General features: G+C 37.9%; 1 protein-coding gene across 1 annotated transcript in view; it reads right to left on the bottom strand.

Annotated features, from left to right (window-relative positions):
• Nucleotides 1-27555, bottom strand: part of Oseg1 (intraflagellar transport protein Oseg1) — a 46354-nt gene that overhangs the window by 6985 nt on the left and 11814 nt on the right. Inside the window, exons 8-27 of the mRNA XM_045725320.2 lie at nt 24586-24661; nt 23428-23619; nt 21627-21824; nt 19667-19810; nt 16967-17104; nt 16499-16663; nt 15735-15854; nt 15110-15228; nt 12502-12655; nt 12024-12185; nt 9982-10148; nt 9541-9651; nt 9155-9318; nt 8178-8322; nt 7283-7376; nt 6333-6433; nt 3652-3760; nt 3234-3402; nt 1901-2157; nt 228-389 (exon numbers count right to left, since the gene is read on the bottom strand). Of these exons, the coding sequence (XP_045581276.1) occupies nt 228-389; nt 1901-2157; nt 3234-3402; nt 3652-3760; nt 6333-6433; nt 7283-7376; nt 8178-8322; nt 9155-9318; nt 9541-9651; nt 9982-10148; nt 12024-12185; nt 12502-12655; nt 15110-15228; nt 15735-15854; nt 16499-16663; nt 16967-17104; nt 19667-19810; nt 21627-21824; nt 23428-23619; nt 24586-24661 (2947 nt within the window). The remainder of the gene's footprint in view (nt 1-227; nt 390-1900; nt 2158-3233; nt 3403-3651; nt 3761-6332; nt 6434-7282; nt 7377-8177; nt 8323-9154; nt 9319-9540; nt 9652-9981; nt 10149-12023; nt 12186-12501; nt 12656-15109; nt 15229-15734; nt 15855-16498; nt 16664-16966; nt 17105-19666; nt 19811-21626; nt 21825-23427; nt 23620-24585; nt 24662-27555) is intronic.

The raw sequence follows: 27555 nt of genomic DNA on the forward strand, positions 1-27555 counted from the left end.
ACGAATTCACTGGGCATTTTAAGCATCACCAGCCCTCTAATATCCTTTGATGCTATTCCTACAGTTTATGTATGGAGTAACTTCCATGTACAGATGTGTGGCTATGCACCATCCCACAATACATCACTAAACTCCTACAGCTCCATCAACTTTCATATCTGCTACAAAAAAACACTTTCATTGCACAAAGTTCACAATCACTAGTAAGAATAAAAAACAATTGTTACCTTGTTACAATGGATGCAGTGTGTAATAGGCATGTCAGGCATGATGTTTTTGAAGTACTGGAATTTGAGAGGTTTTGGCCACTTGCATATTATTATATCGTGTGGTTCCATAACCATTAGGGCTGACTGCCCAAGAGTTACTGGCTGGTACTCGGACCCTCCCTGTAAGCATTGAAGGCAACGATGTGAAAAAAATTTAAAAATTAAACTATGACGGGTCACTAAACAAACAAAATATCAACAAGCATTGTAGCAAAATACATTATGGATTAACCAACTTTGGATTAGTCATTTATGTTGTTTATTACATCATTACTGTACAGTATATACAAAAGATATTTTCAGTTATGAAAATATCTTTTCCATGAATACCTTTTTTCATATTTGCAGTTATTATACTGTAATTCAAAAGATATTACGAATACCCAGAGTTGAAATGGGTCAATGAAGTGAGGACATTGTATTAAGTATTTACAGTATTCCAATTCTCTACTCCCATATATGGTATGTACATTTAATTCACAATTTAAATGCATGACTAAATGTTATGTTCCAAACCAGAACATTCCTTTCCCACTAATTCAAATGAACAATGCCATAACTCTAGAGGAAACAGAACATCATTTGCTTGGAACAACTTTTGTAAATGCCATCAAACTCATTCACAATCATTTCAAATATGTCCTGAATTTTAACGAAGAACACTGCATCATCTACAGACCAATATGCCAGTAGCAACTTATCCCCATCACCTCACCCCAATATCTGAACATGTATGAAACCCTTCCACCTGTATCAGGCTTTTTAACATATTAACCAATTCATACCTTCCTCTAATCCTCCCCCCTTCGGTTCTCTTCTGTTTAACTGGTCTTTTGTCATGGTCTCCACTTATTTCAAAACATTATTATTGCCTTTTCTTCTATATGTGTAGATGTTCAATTCTGAAAATATATCTTTAACCTTTTCTTATAATATTTATATTGAGAAATGAAGTACTGTACTACCAACATATAAATGTAATTACTATAAAATATTTAAGTAATTAATGTTCTTGTTGTGATTTAAGAAGCATTATCATTTTTGCAAATGATAATGATTTTTGTAAACATTCTGTGAATACTAGTGGAAAAATTCTTCTGTTACTACTGTTCTATAAACTTTGTATGTTCAGTGAAGATAAAGTCTTAAGTTATTTCTTCTTGCATCATTATTATTAATATAATTATTATATTTGTTAATAAACAGGGGCCAGATCCACGAAGCAGTTACGCAAGTACTTACGAACGTGTACACCTTTTCTCAATCTTTGGCGGCTTTGTTTACAATTATTAAACAGTTAATGAGTTCCAAAGCACCAGGAGGCTGTTTATACCAATAACAACAGTTGATTGGCAAGTTTTCTTACTTGTAAACTGTTTAATAAATTTAACCAAAGGCATCAAAGATTGAGGAAAGATGTACATGTTCGTAAGTACTTGTGTAGCTGCTGCGTGAATCTGGCCCCAGGAGCTCATATCAACACTCCTTATTAAAGTTCACATAGGTAGCAACACTGGTACTGTACCTTCAGCATTGTGAAAAACATATTACAGTCATGTTAAAAACAAATTAAGATGACAGCAAAAGATTTTCATTAATCAAATTGCAAACATTACAGTAACACTACGTACATAAAAGTTCATAAGATTAGCTGTGAAGGGGTCGTCATCATTCTGTGAATGTGTTGGAGAAGTGTCCAGGGTAAGGGCCTGGGCACCTCCTGAATCTGTTTGCTTCCAATGGTTATCTTCCTCCTCATCATCATTTTCTCCCACTGAGCCTTTCTTATCTCTCGCACTACCTCCTCCACCTGAGTGCTGGATGAGTCGAACTGCTTCCTCATCAGTGATTCCTTCTTCTAGGACAAATTCTACAAGTGGCAGAATTTCTGTTGCAAAGATTTATTGTCAGATTTTTAAATCAAACTGTACTGGTAATTTTGAATTAGAAAATATAAAATAAATACATATCAGAGATTGAACAGTATATACTGTACAGAGATATGGTATGAATATACAGAACTGTATGTTTGTATGTGTGTCATTACCTAAGTGAAGTTACAGGATGAGAACTACACTTGTGTCCCATCTTGCCAGTACTTTTTGTCATAGGATGCTTTGAAACTACTTATGGTTTTGGCCTCCATCACATTTTCTTTTGCCCCAAATGTACCACAGATACAAAAGTGAATGTCCTAATTTTGGGGGGGGCAGCTTTGTTTCCTTAGTTAGAACCTATGTCCTTTTGTTCATAAACTTGCAGTTTTCAAAAATTCTTCTTTGTCAGTTTTGTTGATTCCTGTTACTACTTTGTACATAGTGATCGTATCACCTCTCTTCTTCTATCAGCTCATGTTTTCAGTTCTGGGAGACATTTAGTTGCGTGTCTTTGGTACATTTTCCAGTTTATTGATGTGCTTCTCGAGTTATGGGCACTATACAACTGCTGCATATTCTAATTTTGATCTCACAAAAGACATGAACAGTTTCTTTAGTGTTTCAGTATGTAATTAAAAGTGATTCTGAAACTGGAATCACCGCATATGCTCCTCACACAGGTGGTGGTGAATGCCAAAACCAATGGCATTTTCAAAGTATCACATGACAAAGATTGCAGGGAAGATGAGACACCACAAGTGTAGCTCTCATCCTTTAACTATATTTAAGTAATAACACATCACTTTCTTCTCTATCAGTTTTGTTGTTTTAATGCCACCAGCCTTTCCTCACAGGAAAGTCTGACAAAACAGAAATAAAATGTATTAAAAATGGTAACAGTAAGAGATGGTTTATGTGCTGGAGGTTCTCCGTGCCTATTCTACATTTACTTTAAATGATGAACTATAATGTGATTTAGATACTGTTAAATCCTTTATGAATATTTCTTTGAAGACGATTAACACCATTCTGTACTGTATAGGGAGTACACCTTAAAGAACTCTACTACCAAGATGCAATTTCATACCAAATGACACAAATGAGTAAACGAAGGGGTGACTGCAGTTGACACACTGGTTGCCATTATTGTTGACTAGAGGGTTGGTAGTGGAACAACGGTAACAGAGTGGCTGGTGTTCCTCGTTGTCGTGGAAAGGTTTGGCACGAATCTTAAGAGCTGCCACCTCAACATCTTCCTGTAACAAAATGATTCTTCTGATTTATAACGGCTAACATATAAATCTCATAAAGACGTCTTTATTCATATTACATTTAATATCGTGTGGTACATGTCAACACATTGTATTCAGATACAGACTTATTCATATTACCCTCCCACACCATCCCCCCTCTCTCCGGTTTTAATTTCATTATACACAAAATTTGATGGTTTGCATATATGTACAGTACATCTCTTCCATAAATAAAATCCTAAATTGTGTTACCTTAAATCGTGGAGGTATGCGAAGTGTTTGCAGCTTGTCCAATACATAACGGGCTAGTTTATAAGCCTCAAGATTCCTTGCTTGTTTTGATAGGGTGTACATTGTAGAGCTGAAGATTCGGTAAGGAAAAATAATGTTGAGAGTAATGAGCCTCTTCTAGAGCCACACCTGAGTAGCTTCTCAATGTTTTGCACCGATCAATACTGGACAGGCACAACCATGCCAGATATTCCATAAATTTTCTTCCTGCATAGGCCACAGTCATCTTTATTTGCTCACTCAAAAGCAGGTAAATACATGGTTATGAGAGATCAACTCATTACTGAAGCAACATGATGAAAATAATGAAAGGCCATAAAATACCCAATCTTACCCCCAAAACCAGTGTTAAATGTAATGAATATCCTCTTCTAATTGGGCCTCGATGGCTCCCTGTAGATAGCTGAACAGATACATTTCTACATAAATGAGTTACATCAGCCCCAGGAATCCTTAATAGTCTACTGGAGACCAAAATCAGAACCTGGCCTCTTTACAGTCACAGGAGATTCTTAGCAATCACCCTCACCACAGGAAACCTCCAGAAAGTAATCAAAACACAGCTACCTGCAAGGTTAACAAAGAAAAGAGAAATAAAGCAGCAAATGACTGCAAGTAGCTAGTTCAAATTTCACTGGTTACCAGTGATCACAAGGTGGCAGCACACCAGGAGGTGCCAGCTCCCATGTCAACACCAGTCAGTCCAGAGCCCAAGACCACCAATTGACGCACCTGGAATGGAAGCAGGAACCAGGGAGCCACTGAGGCCCAACCAGAGAGAGAGAGAGATTTCATTACAGTCAATGCTTAGTTTTTGAAGGGGTCGAATGGTGGCTCCCTGTGGGTAACTAACCACAGAAGTATGAAACTGGGACTTACCAGGGGGAAGAGCGAGGAATTAGACTCATGAGGAAGAGAACCAAGGGTGGGAAACCTTACCCAGGGCAACACAAGCTCCAAGGGAACTAGGGACAGTGACCAGATAATGAGCTACCAGGACCCTGTTAGACTTCCAAAACCCTCCAAACAATGCATCCACCACTGCAAGACAGTTCCTGCAGCAAAACAGGTGTCTTTGGACATCTCATGCCAGTTTTGCTGTAACTCTATTCCTTGCACAACAATCCTTGGGACCATGTTTGAACAGTATGCATCTGTTCCAGAATTTTACATTGGTTGTTCTATGCCTTGGCCAGAGGGTTTTTTCATTCATTTTTCTTTCAGAGATACGCTACATTCATGGCTTCTTCTCTCATATGCCTTTACTTGCTTTTAAAGCTATGGTTTATGGAATTTAACTGGATCTTTCATGGCTTGGTTCTTCCCAAAATTTTTTGTCCAAATCATCAAGATATGGACCTCAGTCTCTTGTACCCAATCCACAATGGTAGACTCGCACATGTAAACAAATGATCCCCATTCTTCTCCACTCCATGATAGCCCAGCTCTCTTATCTATTACTTGGGTTTGTGCTATATCTAATGCTTTTATTTTTATCTTTTGTCTTGATATATGGCAGTGGCTTGAAGTAGCATAAGTGGAGTCCTAGCTCAGAAATAGTGTATCAAGTGTGGTAAAACACTTTCTGAAATAATCCCTTGGATTCTCCCATTTCCAAACTTTTTGTCCTGTTTTCCCAAGCTTGATTGGGTAGACTATGCTGAAAATGTCGAAGTGCCTCCCTAACACTGTCTTTACATGTAGGATTTTGCCAACCAACAATGGGTAGAACTGCTGATAGTTTTAGGTCAGAACACTAATTATGTACTGATCCTTGTATTACATACTAATTAGCATTTGTTAGGGACACAGAGTATTATTTCCTGCTGTGCATTATATATGGGCTGACCTATCAGTGGTGGCTTGAGTTAAACTCATGACTGTGTCCCCTGTCCTACCTTTATTCCTGATAAGACAACTGGCAATGATTCTTATCAGGCATGGCAAGGTCACAAGAGCCTAGCAATGCAGAGTTTGAGTCCCAATAATGTGGCTGAAGATTTGATGACCAAACCACACATCAGAAGATGGAAAAACGACAACGTTTTGGTGTGTTCTGGACTATTATCGAGTCGTATGTGAGAAATACAACTTGATAATGATCTAGGAGGGACTGAAACGTCGTCGTTTCTCCATCTTCTGACGTGTGGTTTGGTCATCAGCCTATCTTCTTGAGATGATTTCGGGGCTTTTAGTGTCCCTGCGGCCCGGTCCTCGACCAGGCCTCCACCCCCAGGAAGCGGCCCGTGACAGCTGACTAACTCCCAGGTACCTATTTTACTGCTAGGTAACAGGGGCATAGGGTGAAAGAAACTCTGCCCACTGTTTCTCGCCAGCGCCCAGGATTGAACCCGGGACCACAGGATCACAAGTCCAGTGTGATGTCCGCTCGGCTGACCGGCTCCCCCAATATGAGTGTGTCCCCCATATCGACCAAGTAATATGAGTGTGTCTTGGTAGTTCAATGACTTTGGATACAAAATGGCATTTGAACGGCTGCTTCAGAAAGTAGTGTCTCACTCTGCTTAACACCCTATACAACATTTTATTTATGTAAAACAGTGACAAAATAATGTGACATGAAGATAGCATACACTGTAATTATACAATTATCTAAATTTCTTCATATAAATAAAGGATACAACTTGGAGATTCCAGTTGGTTGTGTAGTCACTAGTTCATGCACCAAGAACCTTGAAATGTTGAACAAAGCCTCAGGCATATAGGATGTAAAAGGTTCATCCTGGAAAAAAATAATTATTATACAGTACAGTATATTCAATGTGACAATGTGAGAGAACATTTAACTAATGAACATTGTTAATGTATGTATCCTTAGTGAAAATAATTGTAAGTCATATAAAGCTTATAAGATGGGTAAAAACAGAGAAGACCTGAAGGTTAGGGTTCAAATCCAGTAAATGTAACAGGAATCAGAGAAAGAGGAGAACATAGTCATGGACACCAGACTTAACAATGAAGATAGATACATACAAACAATAACCAGCACAATGTGCAAACAAAAGTCAAACATATGAACGACCTTCAAAAACTTAAACAGTAAGTAATTCAGAGCACTATACACAACCTATATAAAGGTACTCTTAGAATACACAGACCTGGAATGAAACCTTATGATGAACAAAAAGATTTAAAAAACCCAGAAATTTGCTACTAGACTGGAGTCCAAGTGAAGAAAGCTAGACTAAGAATAGAGGCTCAGGTATCTCAATCTGACAACACTAGAAGACAGAAGCGCCACAGTAAATATAAGAACAACAAATAAGATTCTGAAGGAGATAGATGAGGTCGACAGATGTAGTATTCCGCAGCAGGGGGAAATAAAATGAGGGGAACAGGTAGGAAAGTACTCTTTTGTAGTAAGGGTGGTAAGCAAGCAAAATGAACAAAGAGCAAAAGTAGAAGAAGACTAACTCCAGTCACAACTTTTAAGAGCACATTTGAAAGAGCATTAGAAAATGGAGGATTAATCACTGCAGGTGTTCGATGGCTGCAAGAGTTCAAAAGCTTGATATCACCTCGCATGGATACAGGTAATCACATGGATAAGTAATACAGTCAATACCCTTACCATATATCGCTGAATAGTATGGTAAGCATAATACATTGAAGCTTTCTTTTGGTAGTCCTTGAATTTATTCATCATTGCATCATATTCCTCCTCCCTGAAAGAAAGAAAATGGGTAGAACAGGCAACGAAGTCTCGGTAATAACCTTCATATGGAACTGTCATAAATGCATTAAGGAGAAAATAAGTACAGCTGGTGAACAGTGGTCATTCATCTCATGAAATAATAAATGTTGAGTTTATAGAGCATTAGTAATCAGTCAATATGCAGTTTTAATGTATATAAATCAAACTAAATTAAATAAAAATATTTATTCAGAGCCTCTAATGATAGGTACTCATGCAGTAAAAAAAAAAATGCATTGACTGTACTGATACACATTTTCTTGTTGGGCCTCGGTGGCTCACAGAAACTAGCTTGCCAAGATAACCTTCCCGCTATTGCGTCAAATCAGTCATAGGAGTCCTGTATGGCCTACCAGAGACCAAAACCAGAACCTGGCCAACTCAAAGAATGCACATTGAGCAGAGGATTGTCACGATCACTTTCATTGAGAAATCAGCCAGAAAATAAACAAAGTATTACAGACAATTGAAAGGTTCAGTGAAAACTAATCACTTAAAACCAACCATTGGTTCAGTGAAAACCAATGGTAATTCTCGATTAACCTAATCCGACACAAACAAGCTAGCTCCACCTCAGTGCCAACTGGCAGCAGGACCTTCCCCAACCCAGGGGTCCACTGGTTCATACTTTCCTCACACACATGACAGACAGTAAGAAAGCAAGATAATTATCCTTTTTAATTGGCATGCAAGATAATTAACCTTTCAGAAAAGCAGAATGACAGCTCAAAAACAGCAACAATACAGCAAAGAGTAAAATCAAAATACTCACTCCTCAGCAGCTATGTCAAGACACTGCATGGACAGCATCCAGAAGTAGTACCCAGCATCATCAAACCGATTTTCATTCACAGCATTCATTGTAAGTTGCTCCAACACCCTGAATGCCTCTTCTGGTCTACCTGCCTTGTGGAAGGCTGAAAAAAAACAAAATTGAATGTAAAGCAATGCTTCTTTCTGATTGGGCCTCTATGTCTTCCTGAAGGAAGCTAGCTCACAGAGGTAGCTACACACATGTATGTCACATCAGCCTTAGGCATTCTGACAGGCTTAACGGGCAGCAGAACTAGATCCCCCTCAGATCACAGGGAGATGGGGATTGTTATGATCACCCTCACCAAAGGAAAGATCCAGAAAATGGGCAAAACAACACAGATATCTGCAAGGTCCATAGGGAGAAAAGAACTGAAGCAGCGAATGATTCACACGGCTGTTAGAACGAACTCCCATAGTTACAGCTGGCCATCGAAAAGTGGCAGCACCAAAGGAAGTTCCCATCTCCTACATTGTCAAACTATCAGTCCAAAGCTGAAAAAAACAAAAATTGACACAACTGGAAAGGAAGAGCAGCCAGGGGGCCACTGAGGCCCAATCTGAAAGCTGCATTTCAATACATTCAATGCTGGTTTTCTGGAGGGGCTGAACAGTGCCTCCCTGAAAGGAAGTAACTACACAAAAGGAAAATAAGGGGCTTACTAGGGAGGAGGAGAGGGAAATCATCATAACAATACCCTGCTTCCTGTGTCTTTGTGAGGGAATGAGAAAATCCACTCAGGAAAGTCTGTGTAAATTGCCTTAAAAGATTCCTTGCTTAAATTATTAAATGCCATTATGATGTTTACCTGTTTCCCAAATGATGATGTTATTTTGTCTGTAAGCCTCTAAGGTTTATGCTGGAATTATACCCACCACAAACTCGCTTTTTTTTTCCCCCAATTCCTGTAGTTGCCAAATGAAATGGTCACTAACCTTTCTGAGCTTGCAAGAACTTATCCTGCTCAGCTAAAGTTGTTGCATAGGGAACATAAACCATCTGACGAAACTCTGGATGTTTATCTGCCCATATGAATGCTTCTTCCCAATCTTGCACTTCAACATACAATTGTATCACACTCTCTATCTCTCCCATTTTCCTAAAGTTATAAAAAACACAAATACAGTATATTAAAATGTATTGTCTTTACATAGGGCATACATGAAGTGTATGATCAAGCACATACATTCATATACATATATGACTACACATGTACACTCATACACATGTATGCATATGCATATATGGCAAACATACACCTGACTTTCAAAATTAATTTGAGGGTAATGAGTCAAACTATGAGTACAAAAGTTCAACTTACTTGTACATTTCTGCTGCATGAGTCAAAGAGCCAAGGCGATGTAAATGCTGGGCACACAAACTGAGTGTTTGACTATCTGCTTTGTCTGTCTTACGGCCAACATCCAATAGCCTTTGAACAGAAAATATATATTACAATCAAAATTTAGAAAGTTGCTATTATAGTACAGTAAATATGTATGTATGTTTTTACCAAACTTTTAGTGCTGGAGTGGATCACATGACTTTTGTGCATCAAGAAAAAGTCTGATTTTGTACATAAGTATGTTAAGAAAGCATCTGACTTTGGAAGCAGTTGCTTTGGATTGCTCAGAAATATACTATTTGTACTAGCTAATTATTGAATGCATTGTTAGTACATTTAAGATATTGTGATCACCCAATTGGTTGGAACAGTGCTAAACAAGAAGGGAGACTCATGGTTAAAGTGATAATAACTCACATATCCTCCCATCCATTTTCACCCATTATTTCAATAGCTTTATGAACTTCACCAGCAGAAAGATACATTTCAGCAGCTGCTCGGGGTTCATTGATATTGCGTGCCCAATCTGCTTTTTTGCTGATAAGCTGCTTCCGGTCAACAGTTTCATCTGAGCCAAGGTAGTCCTGTTCAGATTAAAATGGTTACACAAGCCATTTGTGTAAATTAAAATTTACAAGCATATGTATATGTTGATGTTAATACGATAGTTAATACAGTACAGTTGATGTTAATACTGTACTTCGTATTTACCTTGTTTTGGTTCTGGGGATCAACATCCCTGTGGCCCAGTCTCTAACCAAGTCTCCAAGGGTGTTAGATGCAGCTGTACACAGTCTGATGTGTGAACCACAGCCTGGCTGATCAGACATCCTTTGAAGATGTTTGTAATTGAGGACTGTGTCAACTCCTCAATAAACGTAAGTATCTATAAACTGCTTTCTGTGTGTTATGTAGGATTTATCTAGATAGGATATAACTGTGTTCCTGGTCGGTAGGTTGCCTACAAATGTTTTTTGTATACCCATGTGACCAGGATCCTATGATCCTATGCGCTGTTTCCTGATCCTAAAACGACCAGAATCATAAAGATCCTATGCTCTGTTTCTTGATATTGCATTTCATTGTGTGTGTGTTTACAATTAGACTAATAGTGGAAGATCTGCCGAGATTAATTGGTGATATTTTTGATCGAGTAACATTATAATTGTTGAATGGAAACTTCACCATGTGCTTTTCAGCATTTGAAAAGGATCAGTACTGGGTGCTTTGCTATTAACAGGAAATTCTAATACATTATGCTTATTGTGTGTGCATTGATCTGTAGAGGAGAATTAGCTTTTGTTAGGTTGAAATTTAAATGTTTTGTAAATTTTCATGCAATTTTTATGTGATCTGCCTCATAGATAAATCATAGTTCCTAGTCAGTCTCCTTGAAAGACTCTTAAAATCAATATACATAAAGCATTGTGTATGTTAATATTTTTAAAGATTTCTAAATAAATAGGTTAATAATCAGAAATACTATACAGTAGTTAACTTTCCTAACTCTTAACTTAACAAAAATTCTAGAATAATTACACCTTTGTTATTATACCATACTATTCTTGTGGCATGTGTTAATTCCCTTTTAGAGGAGTGAGAAGGACAAGGTCTTCCACCAAAATACATCTAGACACATTATTATTTTTGTAAATTCTTGGATGCTGTATCCCCGAGATTCTGGTGTATTCAGCATATATTCAAGGCAGTGTCTAGTACCCAGAAGAGGAGTCTTGACACTCATCCAGGCTTAAATCTTCTCCCATCAGGATGCTACATTTTGTACATACAGTAAGGATGAGAATACACTTTCCCTACATGTCCTCCCTACAAGTACACAAAGAAGTCCCTTTTCTTGTGCATTTCTCTAAGGTCCATCAGAATGGGGTAGAAAGATGCCGCCTCCTTACATCGAGAACAGGAAGCCTGTATTTAGACTTATCAAGGTCTCACTACTGATCATCTTCAATATGCAACCCACAACAATTGCCTAACTCCTGTGTATTTATTTACTGTAAGATGAACAGAGAGGCATCAGGTGAAAAGAAAATTGCCCAAATGTTTCTGTCCTACCTGAGGATTCAGCCGGGTCCCTAGATAGAGCCAACGATGTAGACCACTGGGAGTTCATGAGATATAATTTTCTCTATTTTCTCAGTGTAAATTCTTACATTTCAGACATGTGAATTTACAGTCTTTCACTCTGATTCTTAATGTAATCAAAGGAATTTTTAAAAAATAAGGAATACTGTACTGTATATTATTCTTACAGAATTTGACAGATGACTAGTACTTCATAGAATAATCAATTAGACTGCATGATCAAATACTTTCTAATCTATTTTCCTGCATCTTTAGGTAACTCAAGGAAAAAATTTAATTTTATATATGAAACAATGATGTATTGAAAATGTAAATGGGTAAGCATTCAGCAAAATATACATTCAAAATTAACTTACTTGTGCCAAGTCAAACATTCTAAGGTCCGAGTACATGTTCATGGCTATCGAGTCTTTGCCACTTTTGCGATACAACTTGGCAGCTTCGGAAAACTTGCCTTCAAATGCCAATACGTCTCCTAAGAAGATGTTGTTATCAGCATCTCCCTTGTGTCGACGTTCCTGATGCATGAAATTAAGCTAATGTTAAAATCAATTATAAATGTACAGCTATATATAAATTAAGCAATAAATAGAAATCAAGATCTTTTAAATTTATCTAAAAATTATAGAAGTACACTATCTAAAAATTAAAAAGTACAGAATATGAGAGATGAGGTAGAGACAAAATACATAATAAATACCATAGTAGTATAATTAGAATAACAAAAAATGTAATGCTTGAAGTAGTCTTATGCAATTAGCATATTGTATACAGAATTATACATTGTGACAAATAAACATTAAAAAAGATAACAAAGTACTGTAGATACGTTACCTCAATGGAATGTATTAATTCTAGGTATTTGAGGTTTTTGATACGAGTAAAGGCTTTCTTAGCAATGCTGTATTCAAGTCCCTGCAGCGCTGCTTTAGCTAGAGCCTCCCAGTCTCCATCAGTCACACCCAGGCATGCTATCTCATAGGCCTCTCTGTTCAACACACAAATAAATCTCTAGTACTGTACTCTCTCAATGCCTATTTTAAGAAAAGTAAGGGTAAGTTTGTTTATTTCGTCTACAAAAATAAATTAATACTATATATTTCAGATGAGGAAATGTGTAATACACGTTTGTTCAAGTTATATTATTTATGTTGTAAGTCGACTAGTAAAAGCAGGGTGATCATATGCTTACCTGCCGCCTCCTCACACCAGCGTATCAGCAGTTATGCAAGCCCTTCTTGCACAACTCCTTTATTAACCATTTAGTTACTGTTTTTCTTTTTCACCTTAATTCTGATACCATTTATTTGCTGCATTAAATCTTTAATTTCTAAAAGATAATGCTGGGTGAAATTATCAGTTAAGGCAGCAGCTTATATGGTCTCGGGTGTGAGGCAAGGAACCGTCTGTACAATCGGGAAACTGACAACCATGCACCTATATCTCATCTACAGAGTGTCGACAAGCAATAACAGATTCTATAGCATTAGACTTCAAAAAGTTAAGCTGAAGTGTATGTATTATTAGATTAACTTCAGAGAAGTAATGAATAATGGTTACTGTCAAGTTAAAAATTTCAAGTGGTGAGTAAAGAACAACATGTTTGAAAGAAATTAAAACTGATTTTATAAATTATGAAATAAAATGGTTCCTTTTATGCTTTCTTTTATTTACTTCATTGTTTTCTTGACAAATCCCTGCTATTCAATTCGGTAATTACTATATCCCCCCACGAGTCAATTAACTGTGCTGTGCGGTCACAGTTAATGAACTGACTGAAGATTGTTGAAACGATGATATTTTTGTACATGGCATGAATATTTCACGTACCCAGTGCGGTTGCAGCTGGTTATTAAATCATTCATAAACAAGACAGACATATGGCATGCTTATACAAACTGGGATGTTTCACACACCCATCTTAAGGAACTGATGTTTCATCTGATATACAAACTGATATACAAACCGATATACTGACCGATATACAAACTGATATACTGACTGATATACAAACTGATATACTGACTGATATACAAACTGATATACTGACTGATATACAAACTGATGTTTCATACACCCATCTTAAGGAAAGCTTGGCATAAACTCTGACCTTCAGCCACAGGTATCTTTTTATTTCAGATGATGATGAAGATGATAACTTTGAAGGTTCCCAACAAGAAAGTTTACATAATAATATCACAGTAAAAGAATTCCTAGTTTGTGCTCAAGTAATATAGATTCCTAAGATTAAACTTGCTAAAACATCCTTAACAGGATGTTCTGAATGAACCTCCAATACACCATAGAGGCAGTAATAAATTTATAGACACTCCACCACCTCACTTAACTTGTTCCAACTGTCTACCAATCTCTTTGTAAAAGTGAATTTGCTAATGTTTTTCCATAGCTTTATTTGCTTAGTTTGAACTTATGACCTCTTGTTCTTCAAGTTGCAGTTTTAAAAATCATCTTCATAAATTTTGGCGATTCCCATTAATATTTTGTATGTAGTGATCACATCACCTCTTTCCTCTATCTTCTAACTTTGGTATATGTCTCATTTCATATATTTTAAATGTGTAGCCACATTATGTGGTTTATTTGAATCACTCGGTTAAAAAAATTGTATAGTTCAATGGAATAACCTTTTGTATATGATTAAGATATTAACACAGTAACTTTAAAGTGCTCCCTACTATAAATTACCATAATTTAAATGTAAGGTATATATAAGCCCCTCCCTCCCTCCCTCCCTCCCTCCCTCCCTCCCTCCCTCCATCCACCCAAGCCCCTTTTGCGAGTCATTTGGACTGGTCAGTAGAGCGATGGCCTGACTGTTTGTAGGTCGGCATTCGATCCCCAATAATCCAAGTGGTTGGGGATAATTCCTTCACTCTGTCCTCATATACCCCCCCACCTATTCTGTTATCATATCCTTTCCATGTGCTTTATAGTCATTCTGACTTGGCATTCCTTCTTTTTCCCTCCTCCCCCTTACACCCAATTTCTTTACAAGAACGTCAGCAGAATTTTTGGCAGTCAGTGTTTTTAAATTACGGTAAGTCTGTACCAATTGCTGTGATATCTATGTGGGTCTTCATGCTACAAAGGCAAACAGGCTCACAGATTAAACAATCACCAGAGAAGGCTGGCCACAGGCCATGCTGTGAAAACTGCACTTTTGGAACTGTCAACATGTAATCAACATGTAATCTGTTAAGTCCTAATAATTTGCTGTACCTAATACCCTGAGATCCCTTAATCTCTCAACCCAGATAATAAATTAGTGATTAAGTCATCTATTTTACAAATCAATCTTCTTTAATTTACTGACACACTGATTATTTCCTGTATAATAGCATATCCTATTCTGTTGTACATTTCTCACTTTCTTTATCCTAATGCAAAATTAAGTAGATATCACAGTAAACGAAACTCTTACTTGTACATATTCTTGTCCAAATACTGGTACATAGGAGCTGACTGGGGAACTTCAATTGTAGACATGCTGTAGATGTGCAGACAAAAGATTTTGCTGCCACTGAATCCCACCACAAAGCCCTAGAAAACATAAATCCCATTTAGGTTATTAGGAATCCAGTATTTGCTGGGAGCACGACGCTGAAGTCAGAGTTTTCAAGATCAGTGTCGAGTGATGTGTATTTGAAAAATACTGGAAACAAAATCTATGTAGAAGAATTGTTTGCATTAGACCCCATTGACAGGAGATGACTACATTAAGTACGGTATTAGTCACAGAAAATAAATACATTTTATTGCAACAAAGCAAATTTAAAATAGGATCATTATTATCTTAAGTATTTTATGCTGTTTATAATTAAAATTAAAAAAACAAGATAATGCAGGTGATTTTTAATACTGTACAGAGACCTTGACACATGAAAATAATTAAATTCTCACAAGTTTAAAGAAATACTTGCCAAATTATGTAAATATTTTTGATAAAATTAGCAGTCATAAAAGTGAATAAATACTTTATTGTATGTAATTCAGTTTTAATCCTAGCATCTATGTATTTTCAAACTTGGAAAAAAAATTGACAGTACCTGTAACTTTTGTTGATGTGTCGGGAAATTCGAGGCTTTGATGTTGAGGGTGTTGCTGCCCGAGAAGCAGAGCATTTCTTCACAACTAGTATTCCATGCTACACTATTTGCATTGGGTTCCTGGAATTGCACGTGAATCTCTATTAGTGATTACCGTCATAGGAATTACATCACAACAGTGAGCTGGTACCTATGTACAACAGTGAGCTGGTACCTATGTACAACAGTGAGCTGGTACCTATGTACAACAGTGAGCTGGTACCTATGTACAACAGTGAGCTGGTACCTATGTACAACAGTGAGCTGGTACCTATGTACAACAGTGAGCTGGTACCTATGTACAACAGTGAGCTGGTACCTATGTACAACACATAATTAATATTACAGCCATGTTTTGGCACTTCATCACCAAAATCATGGGATGCTATGTAAGAAATTATGTATACACAATGAAACACAAAACCTGGATTAATTGTGAATTCAGTTCGGGTTCAGAATTAAATGATCTGGAATTTGGGAGGTGCCACTGTACTGTATATTTTGTATTCTGTTTCTTAGAAGATAATGTGAAGAAATTGAAATAAGTTTATTGAGGTAAAATACACACAAAGGGATGAGGTAGCTCAAGCTATTCTCACCCCGTTCAGTACATCGTGTTAATACATACATAGATACACATCACAAGCAATAAACGTATTACCGAACATTCTGAGAGATAAACATATACATTTCCTAATGTGAAGAGGAAACTATTAAGGGCTTACTTGGAAGAGCAGTTCAGAGTTGTTTACACTGTAAACAAGGAGAGTGCTGTGCTCATCAACAACTGCCAACTTGTTCCGAGAAGAGCTCAGGTCTAAGCAACGTATAGCTGCTGGAACCTTCAGCAAAGCTACAGGAAATGCATTATCCAGGAAAATCTTTAGAACCTAAGAACATGATACAAACTAAAATCAGTAAAACCATAGATGTACTGTACCGCTTTTAAATGCATATATTTTAGAAAGTTAGCCAAAATACTTTTGAAATACTATACTGTATAGAAAACAAAAGTAGTTATATAATATTATGAAAATTAAGGATTTGTGATATAAAGAAATAAATATATTATCTAGGCATATCGACACGACATGCAAAAGTTGAAAACATAATACAAAAAATAAATATGATCGGCATTACTATTAGTTATTCTAACTGCTTTCTATATTATACCAAACCCCTTGTTGTTTCACCTGTCCACTCTTGAGTCCCAGTAGAAGACCTTCCCTGTTGGCTGGTCCACCTACAACTTTGATGTATCGAATTAAAGATTCCATTTGCCACTCACGTTCCTTCACACCAGTGAAGTTTAGGCACTGTAATCGTTTTTCCTGTAAGATGAATTTGTAAATAGAAACTCAATTGAAACACAGTATGATGAAAAGTAACAAAAATAATATTTATATCATTAATGCACACAGGCAGAAAAGCCACCTTTTGATACCATCAGAGACCACACCAACAATGGTCCACCTTTTCTATATTTATATTTTGTAAAATACCATGATTAAATAATTAAGAGCTAGTGGTATAAGTAAAATGAGAAGCTCCTTTTCTGTGCTGGCCCCTCAATTGTTCTCTAAGCCAAGGATCTGGTCCACCCAGCATAGTGTCAGATATGCCTGGAATCTCTTATTGAACCCCATAGCCAAGAATCTAACTCCATGGTCAGATTCTTGGCTAATGGTGTTTTCATATAATTTTGGGAAGGAAGACACTGGAGAATTCTCAATCCAGCACTGAAAATGATACAGTATTTAAATTCACATGGAAGCCAAGTATTACTCTTGAAAACTATTGGTTAGTCTACCTGGCAACTTTCCCTACCACTACCTGACTGCAGCACCCTGTCAGACAACAGGGTTACAAGAGCTGGCAGCCCTCACATTAAACCAAGGCAACACCACAGCAGTCTTAGAAAAGCTGGGACAAAATGGAAAGGAATTGGAGTAACTAAGGAGCTGGCTCAGGCAGGATTAGGTGTGAGCAGAAGTGACTTTTAACCTGCCAAACTGCTAAGTCATTCTAGCACTCCTTTCCCATAATTAATGAAAGAACATACTGTCATGGGAAATAATAACAAAGCCATCTAAGTTTGTTATCTATATCAACAACTAAAATATAAATAATTAAAAACCCTTGCACCCATCAGTTAAGAACCCCTGCAGAGAAACTAAAGTTTCAGTGAGACCAGTTAAAGATAACTAAAAACTGGTCGCTTTAGACCTGGAATACCTGTAGGGGGGTGGACGCCATGCTTAAAGTCTGGGCGGCCGGCTCTAGTGACCTTGTTGCCCAGTATGATGCCACCATCAAGTGTTAGTAGCAGATAGTTGCTAAATAGACTAACAAGAAATCATCAGTGTAATACTTAGCTTTCCTTGTGAATCTAGGTATGGCTTGCAGAGCAATTTGATTATACTGATTTGTTTTTTTTATAAGCTCACTGTAAGCAACAATCTGCTGGGCCAAGATATCACAAGTCGAGCCAAGCCGGGCTTGGGAAGTAGAACTCCAAGAACTCGCATCTAATCTGAATCAGGTATGATTCAGGTCTCCAGGGGGACCAGGAAGACCGAGTAGGTAACAAGCTGCCAGGACCCTATTAGACGTTCAAAAGCCCTGTGCCCAAATATCAACCCAAGACATACGAGAAAATATTGAAGTTAAAGTCACAAACTTTCAAACTGCAAGCTGCATAGATTTAATGACACTGTGGACATATTAGGCATATGATGCCAATTAAGAAACAATCAAATATAAGGATAAAACCACCAGAATCAAAATGGACAACAAACGATGGAGAAAAAAAAAAAAGTGCCAAGAAATGTCAGTGTTGCCAAGTTGGATACCAACAATTCAACCACTTGCACACCATACAAATGGTGATAGACCCATGGCAAAACTCCAGATGGGAAGATTTAAGGAGAGTGCCAAACTAGCAAGAAACATCTCTAGACTGATCTGCTGAAAGAGGTGGAGCTACGAAAAAATGCCCAGGTTCAGACAATGGGCCAGAAGAGCCATAAACCAAGGCTGAGCCAGCCACCAAAGGAAACAGAAGGATCACCCTGCTCATATAAGTCTCTAGACTAGACACAAACTGAAGTACTGTACCACCTGAACCAGAGGGAAAAAAGAGAAAGGAACCCCCATTCTGCCACAAACTTTCACATGTACTGTGCCTGAAGGAAAAAACGCACCCAATGTCCCCGAGAGGCCTCATGAGCACTGGACACACAAAACCTCAACCCAGGACCAAGGCTTCTATGTGATGTATACATCAAGTGATGGAGGAGAAAGGTGTCACAGAATGAAACCTTGAAAAGCTTGAAGAAACCAGCAAGTCAAAAGCCACAGAAGGTGAAATAAACCTTGCACATGACTGTCCTGATAGTGGTGAAAAAGGTGGAACTAGAGGAACCAAAACAATGCCTGAAGCAAAATCCTGTCCAAGGAAAACACCAAGTAGGCAAAGTTCAAGCTCTTGTACAACTGCTCGACCAACTGTTGAGTAATCCTAATCTTCTCCAACACCAAATAGAAATGATTCTATAAGCAGAGCAGAGCTGCAGATGGCAGGGAAAGGGAAGCCAACCTGCACTCTCTGACTAGATCCAACCACTTCTGAACTAGGTATGAGGGTGGGGGAGGGGTCTGACCTAACTACTGGGCCAAGTGGTGAAGCCACTTGGGCATATGTCACTTGTGCACCACCACAGCAGGCAGAAGAGGGAAATAAAAGCCTCCCACAGCCACCTGTGGATGGTGTACAAGAGCATGTCCCCTTACTATGCCAAGGAACCACTCTTAAGAGGCACAGTGTAGTTTGAATGTGCTATTTAGATTCATGAAACTGATGACCCTCAGACACTAAATTACGGTACATGTACCTGACATAGAACAATGTGATTGGTGCACACAACCAGAAGATTGCAGTCCAAGCGCTGGTTTATCTTCTCTCGCACACGGTAGTGCATGTCTGATGAATCTTGGGAGTATAGCTCATAGATTATAATCCTCTCTGGAAGTTGGACCTGCATGATAATAGTGTGAATATATATATATATTAATGAAGGATGAAATATTGATAATCAAATGATGAGTCTATGCAAGTAATTATATTGTAACAAAGAGGCATTAGATGTTTATATTTATTACAACTGGCAATTGCTCTTCAATGAGGATGCATCAGCAAGATACCTACACACAGTAAAACCAAAAACGCTGATAATAAATTCTTATTGGAAATTGAGATACGTTTTTAGACAAAAATAATCATATTTTGTTGAAAATAATGAATTATGTAATCACGGAAAAAAAACAGCATTGAATGTAATGAAATGCCTCTTTCTGGAAGAGGCCTGATGGCTATCTACTGTACCAGAAAGATAGGGGTGTTTAGCCTACTGGAGACCAGAGCTAGAACCTGGGCCCCCTCATAGAGGTGCAGATAGCCGAGGTTTGTTATTATCACCCACACTGGGAAAGCATCCTGAAAGTCAGTAAAACAATACAGGCAGCTGCAGGTTTCATAGGAAACAAATTGCCGGAACATTCAAAAAGATCGATTCACTTGAAAGTAGCTCAAACCCCTTAGAACAAATGGTGACAAACAGGTGGTGTCCTTTAGCGCCTGGCTACCAGCTGGCCCTAGGTCATCCAGGCCCTACACAGTAACACATTAACAACACGACTGGCCCAAGGCTGGCTGATAGTCAGGAGCTATGAGACACCATCTGTTGACAGCCATTTGTACTAAGGGATTCAAGCTGTTTCAAATGAACCAATTGTTTTGAATTAATCATTTGCAGAGTCATTTGGCTGTTTCAATGCTTCATTTTCAATCAACTTTGCCGCTGTCTGCATTACTTTGCTAAATTTCTGGATGCTTTCCCTGGAGTGGGTGATCGTAACAATCCTCAGCCCTCTGCACCTCTACGAGAGGGGAGAGGGGTAGGTTCTGGCTCTGTTACCCAGAAAACAACATGTATCAGACCTAATAGTAATAATTTATTTGAAAGGTACAATGGGATGGTGAAATTACATAAGATTAGTATTTTTACATTCATGCAGAGCCACTAAATGCATAGCATTTTGGGAAGTCACTGTGTTGTGTAGACAACAGGAGATGGCTTGCCTCTATCAGCAGGTGACATTATACTGGATTATAATATGTTTAAAAGAACTAAATATTTGATGATAAATAATGGTTTGGATTTTGAGGTTTCACTTATTGAGCTAGGGCCCTTCTCCAATACTTTGTTAAATTAATTCTGTGGCCCACTAATAGAAAAAAAAATAGTCTAAGAACTACAGTACAAGGGTTTGCACAGTGCAGTCATAAATTCTGTACCTATGGTCATATTTGGTAGATCACCTGGCAATGAACACTCAAATAATGCTACATAACATGAAAAATGACTTAGGTAGAACAAAATCAGAATAAAGCATGACAAATTAATTACACATTAACAATCATTTGTTTAAAAATACTTTACAAAAGGTGGAAATGACAATTAACTAAATTCAATACACAATACTGTATATTATTCATGCAAAAGCATGAGATTAATATACATTTTATACATAGATAATTTTCTGTACATAAACATCTAAATTTCAAAAACTTGACGAATGTGCATGGAAACATGACATAATACAGTAGATAAATGGTAGGTGACAACAGAAGTACTGTATTGTACCTTGAATTATACATCTTCATTCGAGATAAAAATGCCAATTTTACATATAAAATTGTGGATGCAACCATGTACATATATACATAGAACTTAATCTACATACTGCACCTATTACACATGACTTTTTGAGTGGAAGAATAAAGTAACTTACAGCTAGACGGTGCTTGTAAATGGCAATCTTTTTAACGAGGTCCCGACACTTTATTCTAACTTTTTGCTCGGTGATGAGGTGTTGAATGATGACATCAGTCATATTTTCCCGGAAAGCATAGCGCTCCTTATAGAGTCCATGAACAGTTGAGAAGATCAGCTGGTAATATGCAATAGTGCCATCCTGACAACCTATTGCCTGGGAGAGAACATAATATACAGGCGATGAGTCACAATAACGTGGTTGAGGTATGTTGACCAGACAACACACTAGAAGGTGAAGGGATGACGTCGTCCCTTCACCTTCTAGTGTGTGGTCTGGTCAACATAATATACAGTACATAAAATATTATAAGTGTATACGTTTTCATATTCACTTCAACATCATTTTAAATGCAGGGAGGTCACACTTTCAGTTAATACTGGTCAATTAAGTCAGAGCCACCAAGGAAATCTGAAGCTCATTTTCAAAATTGAAGAAAATGCTTTCTCTCTTGCATTATGAGTTGTGATAAAAAGAAAGTCTAGCTATAAGCACATGAAACGTACTTTTCTGAGCACTACACTCAGTCACTTCCTAAGGCAACAGAGCCTTTACCTCTGGATAGGTACTGCCACTGTCAGGGGTTAGGTCAGGATTCTGCAACTATGCAGGTGGAAACTTTTCAAGTTGTCACTGTTTAATCATATGGGTAACAGGTCTGGTTAGGAGACCTGGTCGACGACCGGGCCGTGGGGACGCTAAGCCCCGGAAGCACCTCAAGGTAACCTCAAGGTAACCAACACTGGAGAATACTTAAGGCAGCTCTGAATAAAGACAGAAAAGGGCTTTCCATAAACCCATATGCTTATCCAAGGTCTGGATAAGCATATGGCAATATAGGCACACTCTATTGGCAATATAGAGTGTGCCATGCTGCAAACTGACAAGCTATCTAATAACACTAAGTTACTACCACCAAGAGCCACCAGATGGCTGTTGCCCTCCCACCGAACCTCAATTTCCTCCTAATATTAAAGTGAAGAAAAAAACATACCAAGCACAGGAGAGCTAGGGAAGATATTGCATGAACAATTAAGTGTACTGTCTAGAAGGTGTTTTTAAATACTCAGAGCTAGGTTTCTGACTTATCCCACTTGGTCGCCCTCTAAGACAAAGTTGGGAAGATAGCACCCAAACTACAAGAGGACAAGGCTCACCTGGGCTGCAAATTTGTACGAAGAGGAACCAAAAGGGGGGGGGGGAGGGAAGGGGAGGCAACATGTGCCACATAAGATGTGAACCAATGATGGCTTAGGTTCCAGGAAGGTACTCAAGAGCAATTGCCCTGGTAGGGTCCAGGAAGGTACTCAAGAGCAATTGCCCTGGTAGGGTCCAGGAAGGTACTCAAGAGCAATTGTCCTGGTAGGCTTCAAACCCCCCCCCCCCCCACCCTTGAGCTGTGATGTCAGCACATCACAGCTCAAGGGGTTTTGGAAGAACATCCCCAAATATAAACATATTTGCAGTGGCAAATTCAAAGACGATGAGCTTAACCACTCTGTGGAAAAACTAGGAGGCAAGTGCCTATGTGCTAATGATGCCTCACCTGGAAGAGCTCCATCAAGTCTGATATAATAAAGATTTGATGAAGCCCTTACATTCAAAATGTCAGCTTCAATAACTGCTACTCTTAATTTAGTATTTCTTTATATTACTGTCAGCACTTTATTTTGTGTTCACCCATGCTCCAGAATATGAGAGAACAATTATTCAAAATCATGGCATAAATTCTACGTGCAAACATAGATTGTGAACTTACCACATAGTTAGAATCTGGTCGAGCAGCACAGCACCACACCCAGGAAGATTGCTCCCCAATGGTTCCAAGCTTGACCCCTTCTCTAGTGTACAGAAGGCATGCTTTGTTGGAACCACCAACAAGCAGATATTCCCCTTTACTGAAGTAATTCACACAGCACGGGTCAAATCCAAGTGGTCTCTCCTTTCCAACCTAAGGAAAAGAAACGCATCATCATCAGTACTACACCATTCACATCTACAATGTTTTCTACATTTTTATATAAATATTAATTCTAAACAAATATAAACAAACATACAATACAGTATAAGCAAAGAAGGGCAAAGATATAAAAACAAGATGTGGGCAAGCCACTCGATCATTAATGCACGCTAACTAACCTGTTGTAATCGAGTGTTAAATGTTATGGTGTAGTGTTAACACGGAACAGCTGAGAAAAGAACAAAACAATGCCAGATAGAGTAGAGAGCAACAGGAAGGAGAGGAATAGGTTTGAAATTAGATTAGTGCCAGAGATAAAAGGGTTAAACTATGAGGAAAGGCTGAAGGCACTGGACCTCACAAAGTTGAAGAACAGAAGAAATAGGAGATATGATCACAGCATACAAGACACTGAAGGAGAATATAGACAAGGCGGACAATGACCACCTCTAAGTTGAGAGAAAGTCGAGCAAGCGGACACAAGTGGAAGCTGGAAACAAGCGAGTCAAAGAAATGTAAGGAAATACTGGTGCCCTGTAAGGGTGGTCAACAAGTGCAATGCACTGAGAAAAATAGTTGTGGATGCCACCTCCATCCACAGCTTTAAAGACAGGTTCAACAATGATTTTGAACACTAGAATTGTTAAGGTACACTGCATGTCGTAGCTCAGTCGATTAAGGCAGAGTCTGGGATCCTCTCGGACGTAGGTTCGAACCCTACATCCCTTGTGGATTTGTTCATTGTTAAGGTATAATGCAACAGGTACAACAGGGCTAGTAGGCAGGGGCACAGGACCAAACCTCACTTTCCAGTAGTCACGAACAAGTAAGTAGATAAGTACCCCTTTACAAAATATGTCTGCTATCTCATTGTAGCTAGCTACAGGACACCACCATCCAGCCCCTCCAGAAAAGGAACAAAAATAATGAAGTGAAAACTATAAGGTATTACTGTACCTGTTTTCCACTCAGTGTGTAAAATGAAATGTTTTGTCCCCAGTCAGCTACACAGAGTACATCAACCGGCTCATCCCTGGACAAGAATATATAATTAATACATAACGAGGAGATGAATCAACCCCCCCCCTCCCTAAATATATATATGTACCATATAGAAAAACCAGCATTGAATGTAATTTGGGTAAATCTACATTTTGTTTTTTGTTGTATCTTGCTACAAAATGAGTACTGTATACAGGTACAGTACTGCATTTCCAACTTTAATTGTGTGTAATCAATTACGTAGGAAAATATGTTATTGTTCTGTATTCGTTATACAATTATATGAAGATTTGGGTAATTCTACTGTATTATTTTAGACCAAATTTCATTAAAAAGTTAGTAATTATCCAAGTAAATTTACATCTATTCATGTTCTACATTTATTGTTAATATTTATGTAAGAAAATATTATATATGTATATTAATTTTATCTTTGTAATTGTACATCAATTTGGATAAATTTGGGTAAATTTACATTTATGTTTTTAGTCACATTTTGTTCTCAAATTAGTATATTTCCATCTTCAAATATACTCTATGTAGTAATTGTTTACACTTACTGTATTAGCAGTTATACTGTAGGAAAATGTTGTATTTATCTGTATTATTTATGTAATTATACCAAGATTTGGGTAATTCTAGGTGTTTCTTTTAGGTCAGAGATCGTTAGAAAATTGCTAATTTTCCCAAGATAAATCATGTCTAGTCACATTCTACATATACAGTATTGCTAATATTTTTGTAGGAAAATATTTTATATATCTGTTTTATTTCATAATTGGAAGGAGATTTTGGTAACTCTACATTTTGTTTTAGGTCATATTTCATTATAAAATTCACTCAGTGTACAAAATGTACAATGGTATATCTACATTGCTACAGGTAACATCAGCGAGCGCCCAGGGAACATAGCCCAACACATGCGGGTGAAGTGAACGCTTACTCAAAGGTAACACAACAAGTGAAGCTTGTACACACATGTAAATCTAATACAAAATTTGATACAAAGACAAGCAAATGGTCACTGCAAGGTAAAGGTCAAAGAATGGCCAACACTTATCTGGAAAAGCTGAAACCCAAAGGGCAAAGATGACATGAAGAGCCCCTGTGGACTGGTCCACACCAGGCAAATGACTGGAGGATGGGGGGGAAGGTTACCCTGTTTGGGCTTGGAGCTCCCACCTGGCAATGGGGAGGTGGAACTAGCAGCACTTAACTACTGTGTGTCTAGTTAAGGTGGACTTAACTACTGTGTGTCTTGTTATCAGGGAGCCAATGATAACGCCCTCCCAGAAAACAAGAGTAACTATTATAGATGAAGTTATTAGATAATTTGCACTTTAAAATGTATGTCATACATACAGTACCTCAGTATATTAATAGGTAAATAGGTAAATATTAATATTATTAATAGGTAAAATAAGAAAGAAAAATTAGGCTTCAAGTTACATGAAAAGCATTAATCTGAGCAGATCATTCTCTGCTGCTGCTCCTTAAGATAAAATCCAATTGTGTCCATTGGACAGGATCATCAGCATTCAAAAATGGTAGAATATTGCACTGACACCATAAGGGCTCTTCAAACTATCCCTGTAGGGTCATTAGGAGGCTGTGATAGGGAGTCACTGAGAACATTCACTCCAGCCCAGAAAAACAGACAAATGATTCATTCATAACCTCAGAATTCCTTCTGAACCCATCCTTGACATCACAGGTGACCAAGGGCATGTTCTAGATTACTACCAGTTGGTCAGTTTGTATACCTATTCTGGTATGCCTATGCTGAACACTAGGTAATTATACCACACACACCTCGAGTCTCCACCCACAGACACCCTAACATATGGAGAAAATTACTCCAAAAATTAGAGGTAACAAATCCTCACACGGATTCACAGGTGCCACCATGTTTTGTAGTATTCCATACAGATATTAGCTCTTTTACTCACACAGATGTATTGTTAGCATGAGAGCTGTGGGAACCGACCTGTGAGATTTATATTTATTTAATTTATATGAATTTATATTTACGTTAATTTATATACTTCGATAGCAATTTGTATAATGATAAGTGGACTGTATTTCTGCAATAATCTCATAATCTCACAAATCGATCCTCTACACATTAGGGGGGGTTTATATTACACATATGCAGCCAATCAAATTACAGTAATAGCTACATACATTGATGAGGTTCCTTCTCTTATAGTACAGCAGGTTAGTCCACCAGGTATAACTAGAGTGTAGACACCAAATTATCCTCTTTGAGGTAGCTTCTATCACCCAGTAACTGGTGCACATAATCTTGCATCCTCGTCTTGACCTGTCAAAAGTGCGCTAGCTGTGAAGCCAGAATCCTATATATGACAAGTATTTCAGAGAAAACAGTACATGGAACATTAAAGACCTGGCTTAATTACCTTTAGTTTGAGGCGATTTCGCGATCTAACCGGGTCACCCTATATCCTGACATTAATGGCCATAAATGAATGATAAACGGGTTTCGGATAGACACTTAACTTGATTGTAGACATCGTGTTGGAGATGGTACCTTTGGTTTCCATAACACTACGTCCAAGTAAAATTAACAGGAGCCGTATTTGCTCCCGTGTGAGCCTCTGGTCTCAATATAAACAATGGCTGTTTAACACTCCATTCTATTGACGTTACTGGCCCACATTGTCCAGAATGATAGGAGCCGTACTCGCTCCACACGTCTCGGAGGTGACACAACAATCGCTGCCCTCCTTCCCCACTCTGACGCCTGGCCTACTTTGTCCAGATTTCAGAAAGTGATAGAAGGGTCACATTTACTCTACTTTAATATTGATAATTAAGTTAATTTATATAAGATGTTTTATGATGGTAAAGTCCAAAGACTAATGTATTTAAGAATAATTCCCAGCAGAATAGCTGGTGAATTAT

This window comes from Procambarus clarkii, chromosome 57, assembly GCF_040958095.1.
Source record: "Procambarus clarkii isolate CNS0578487 chromosome 57, FALCON_Pclarkii_2.0, whole genome shotgun sequence".
In the NCBI taxonomy this organism is placed as follows: Eukaryota; Metazoa; Arthropoda; class Malacostraca; order Decapoda; family Cambaridae; genus Procambarus; species Procambarus clarkii.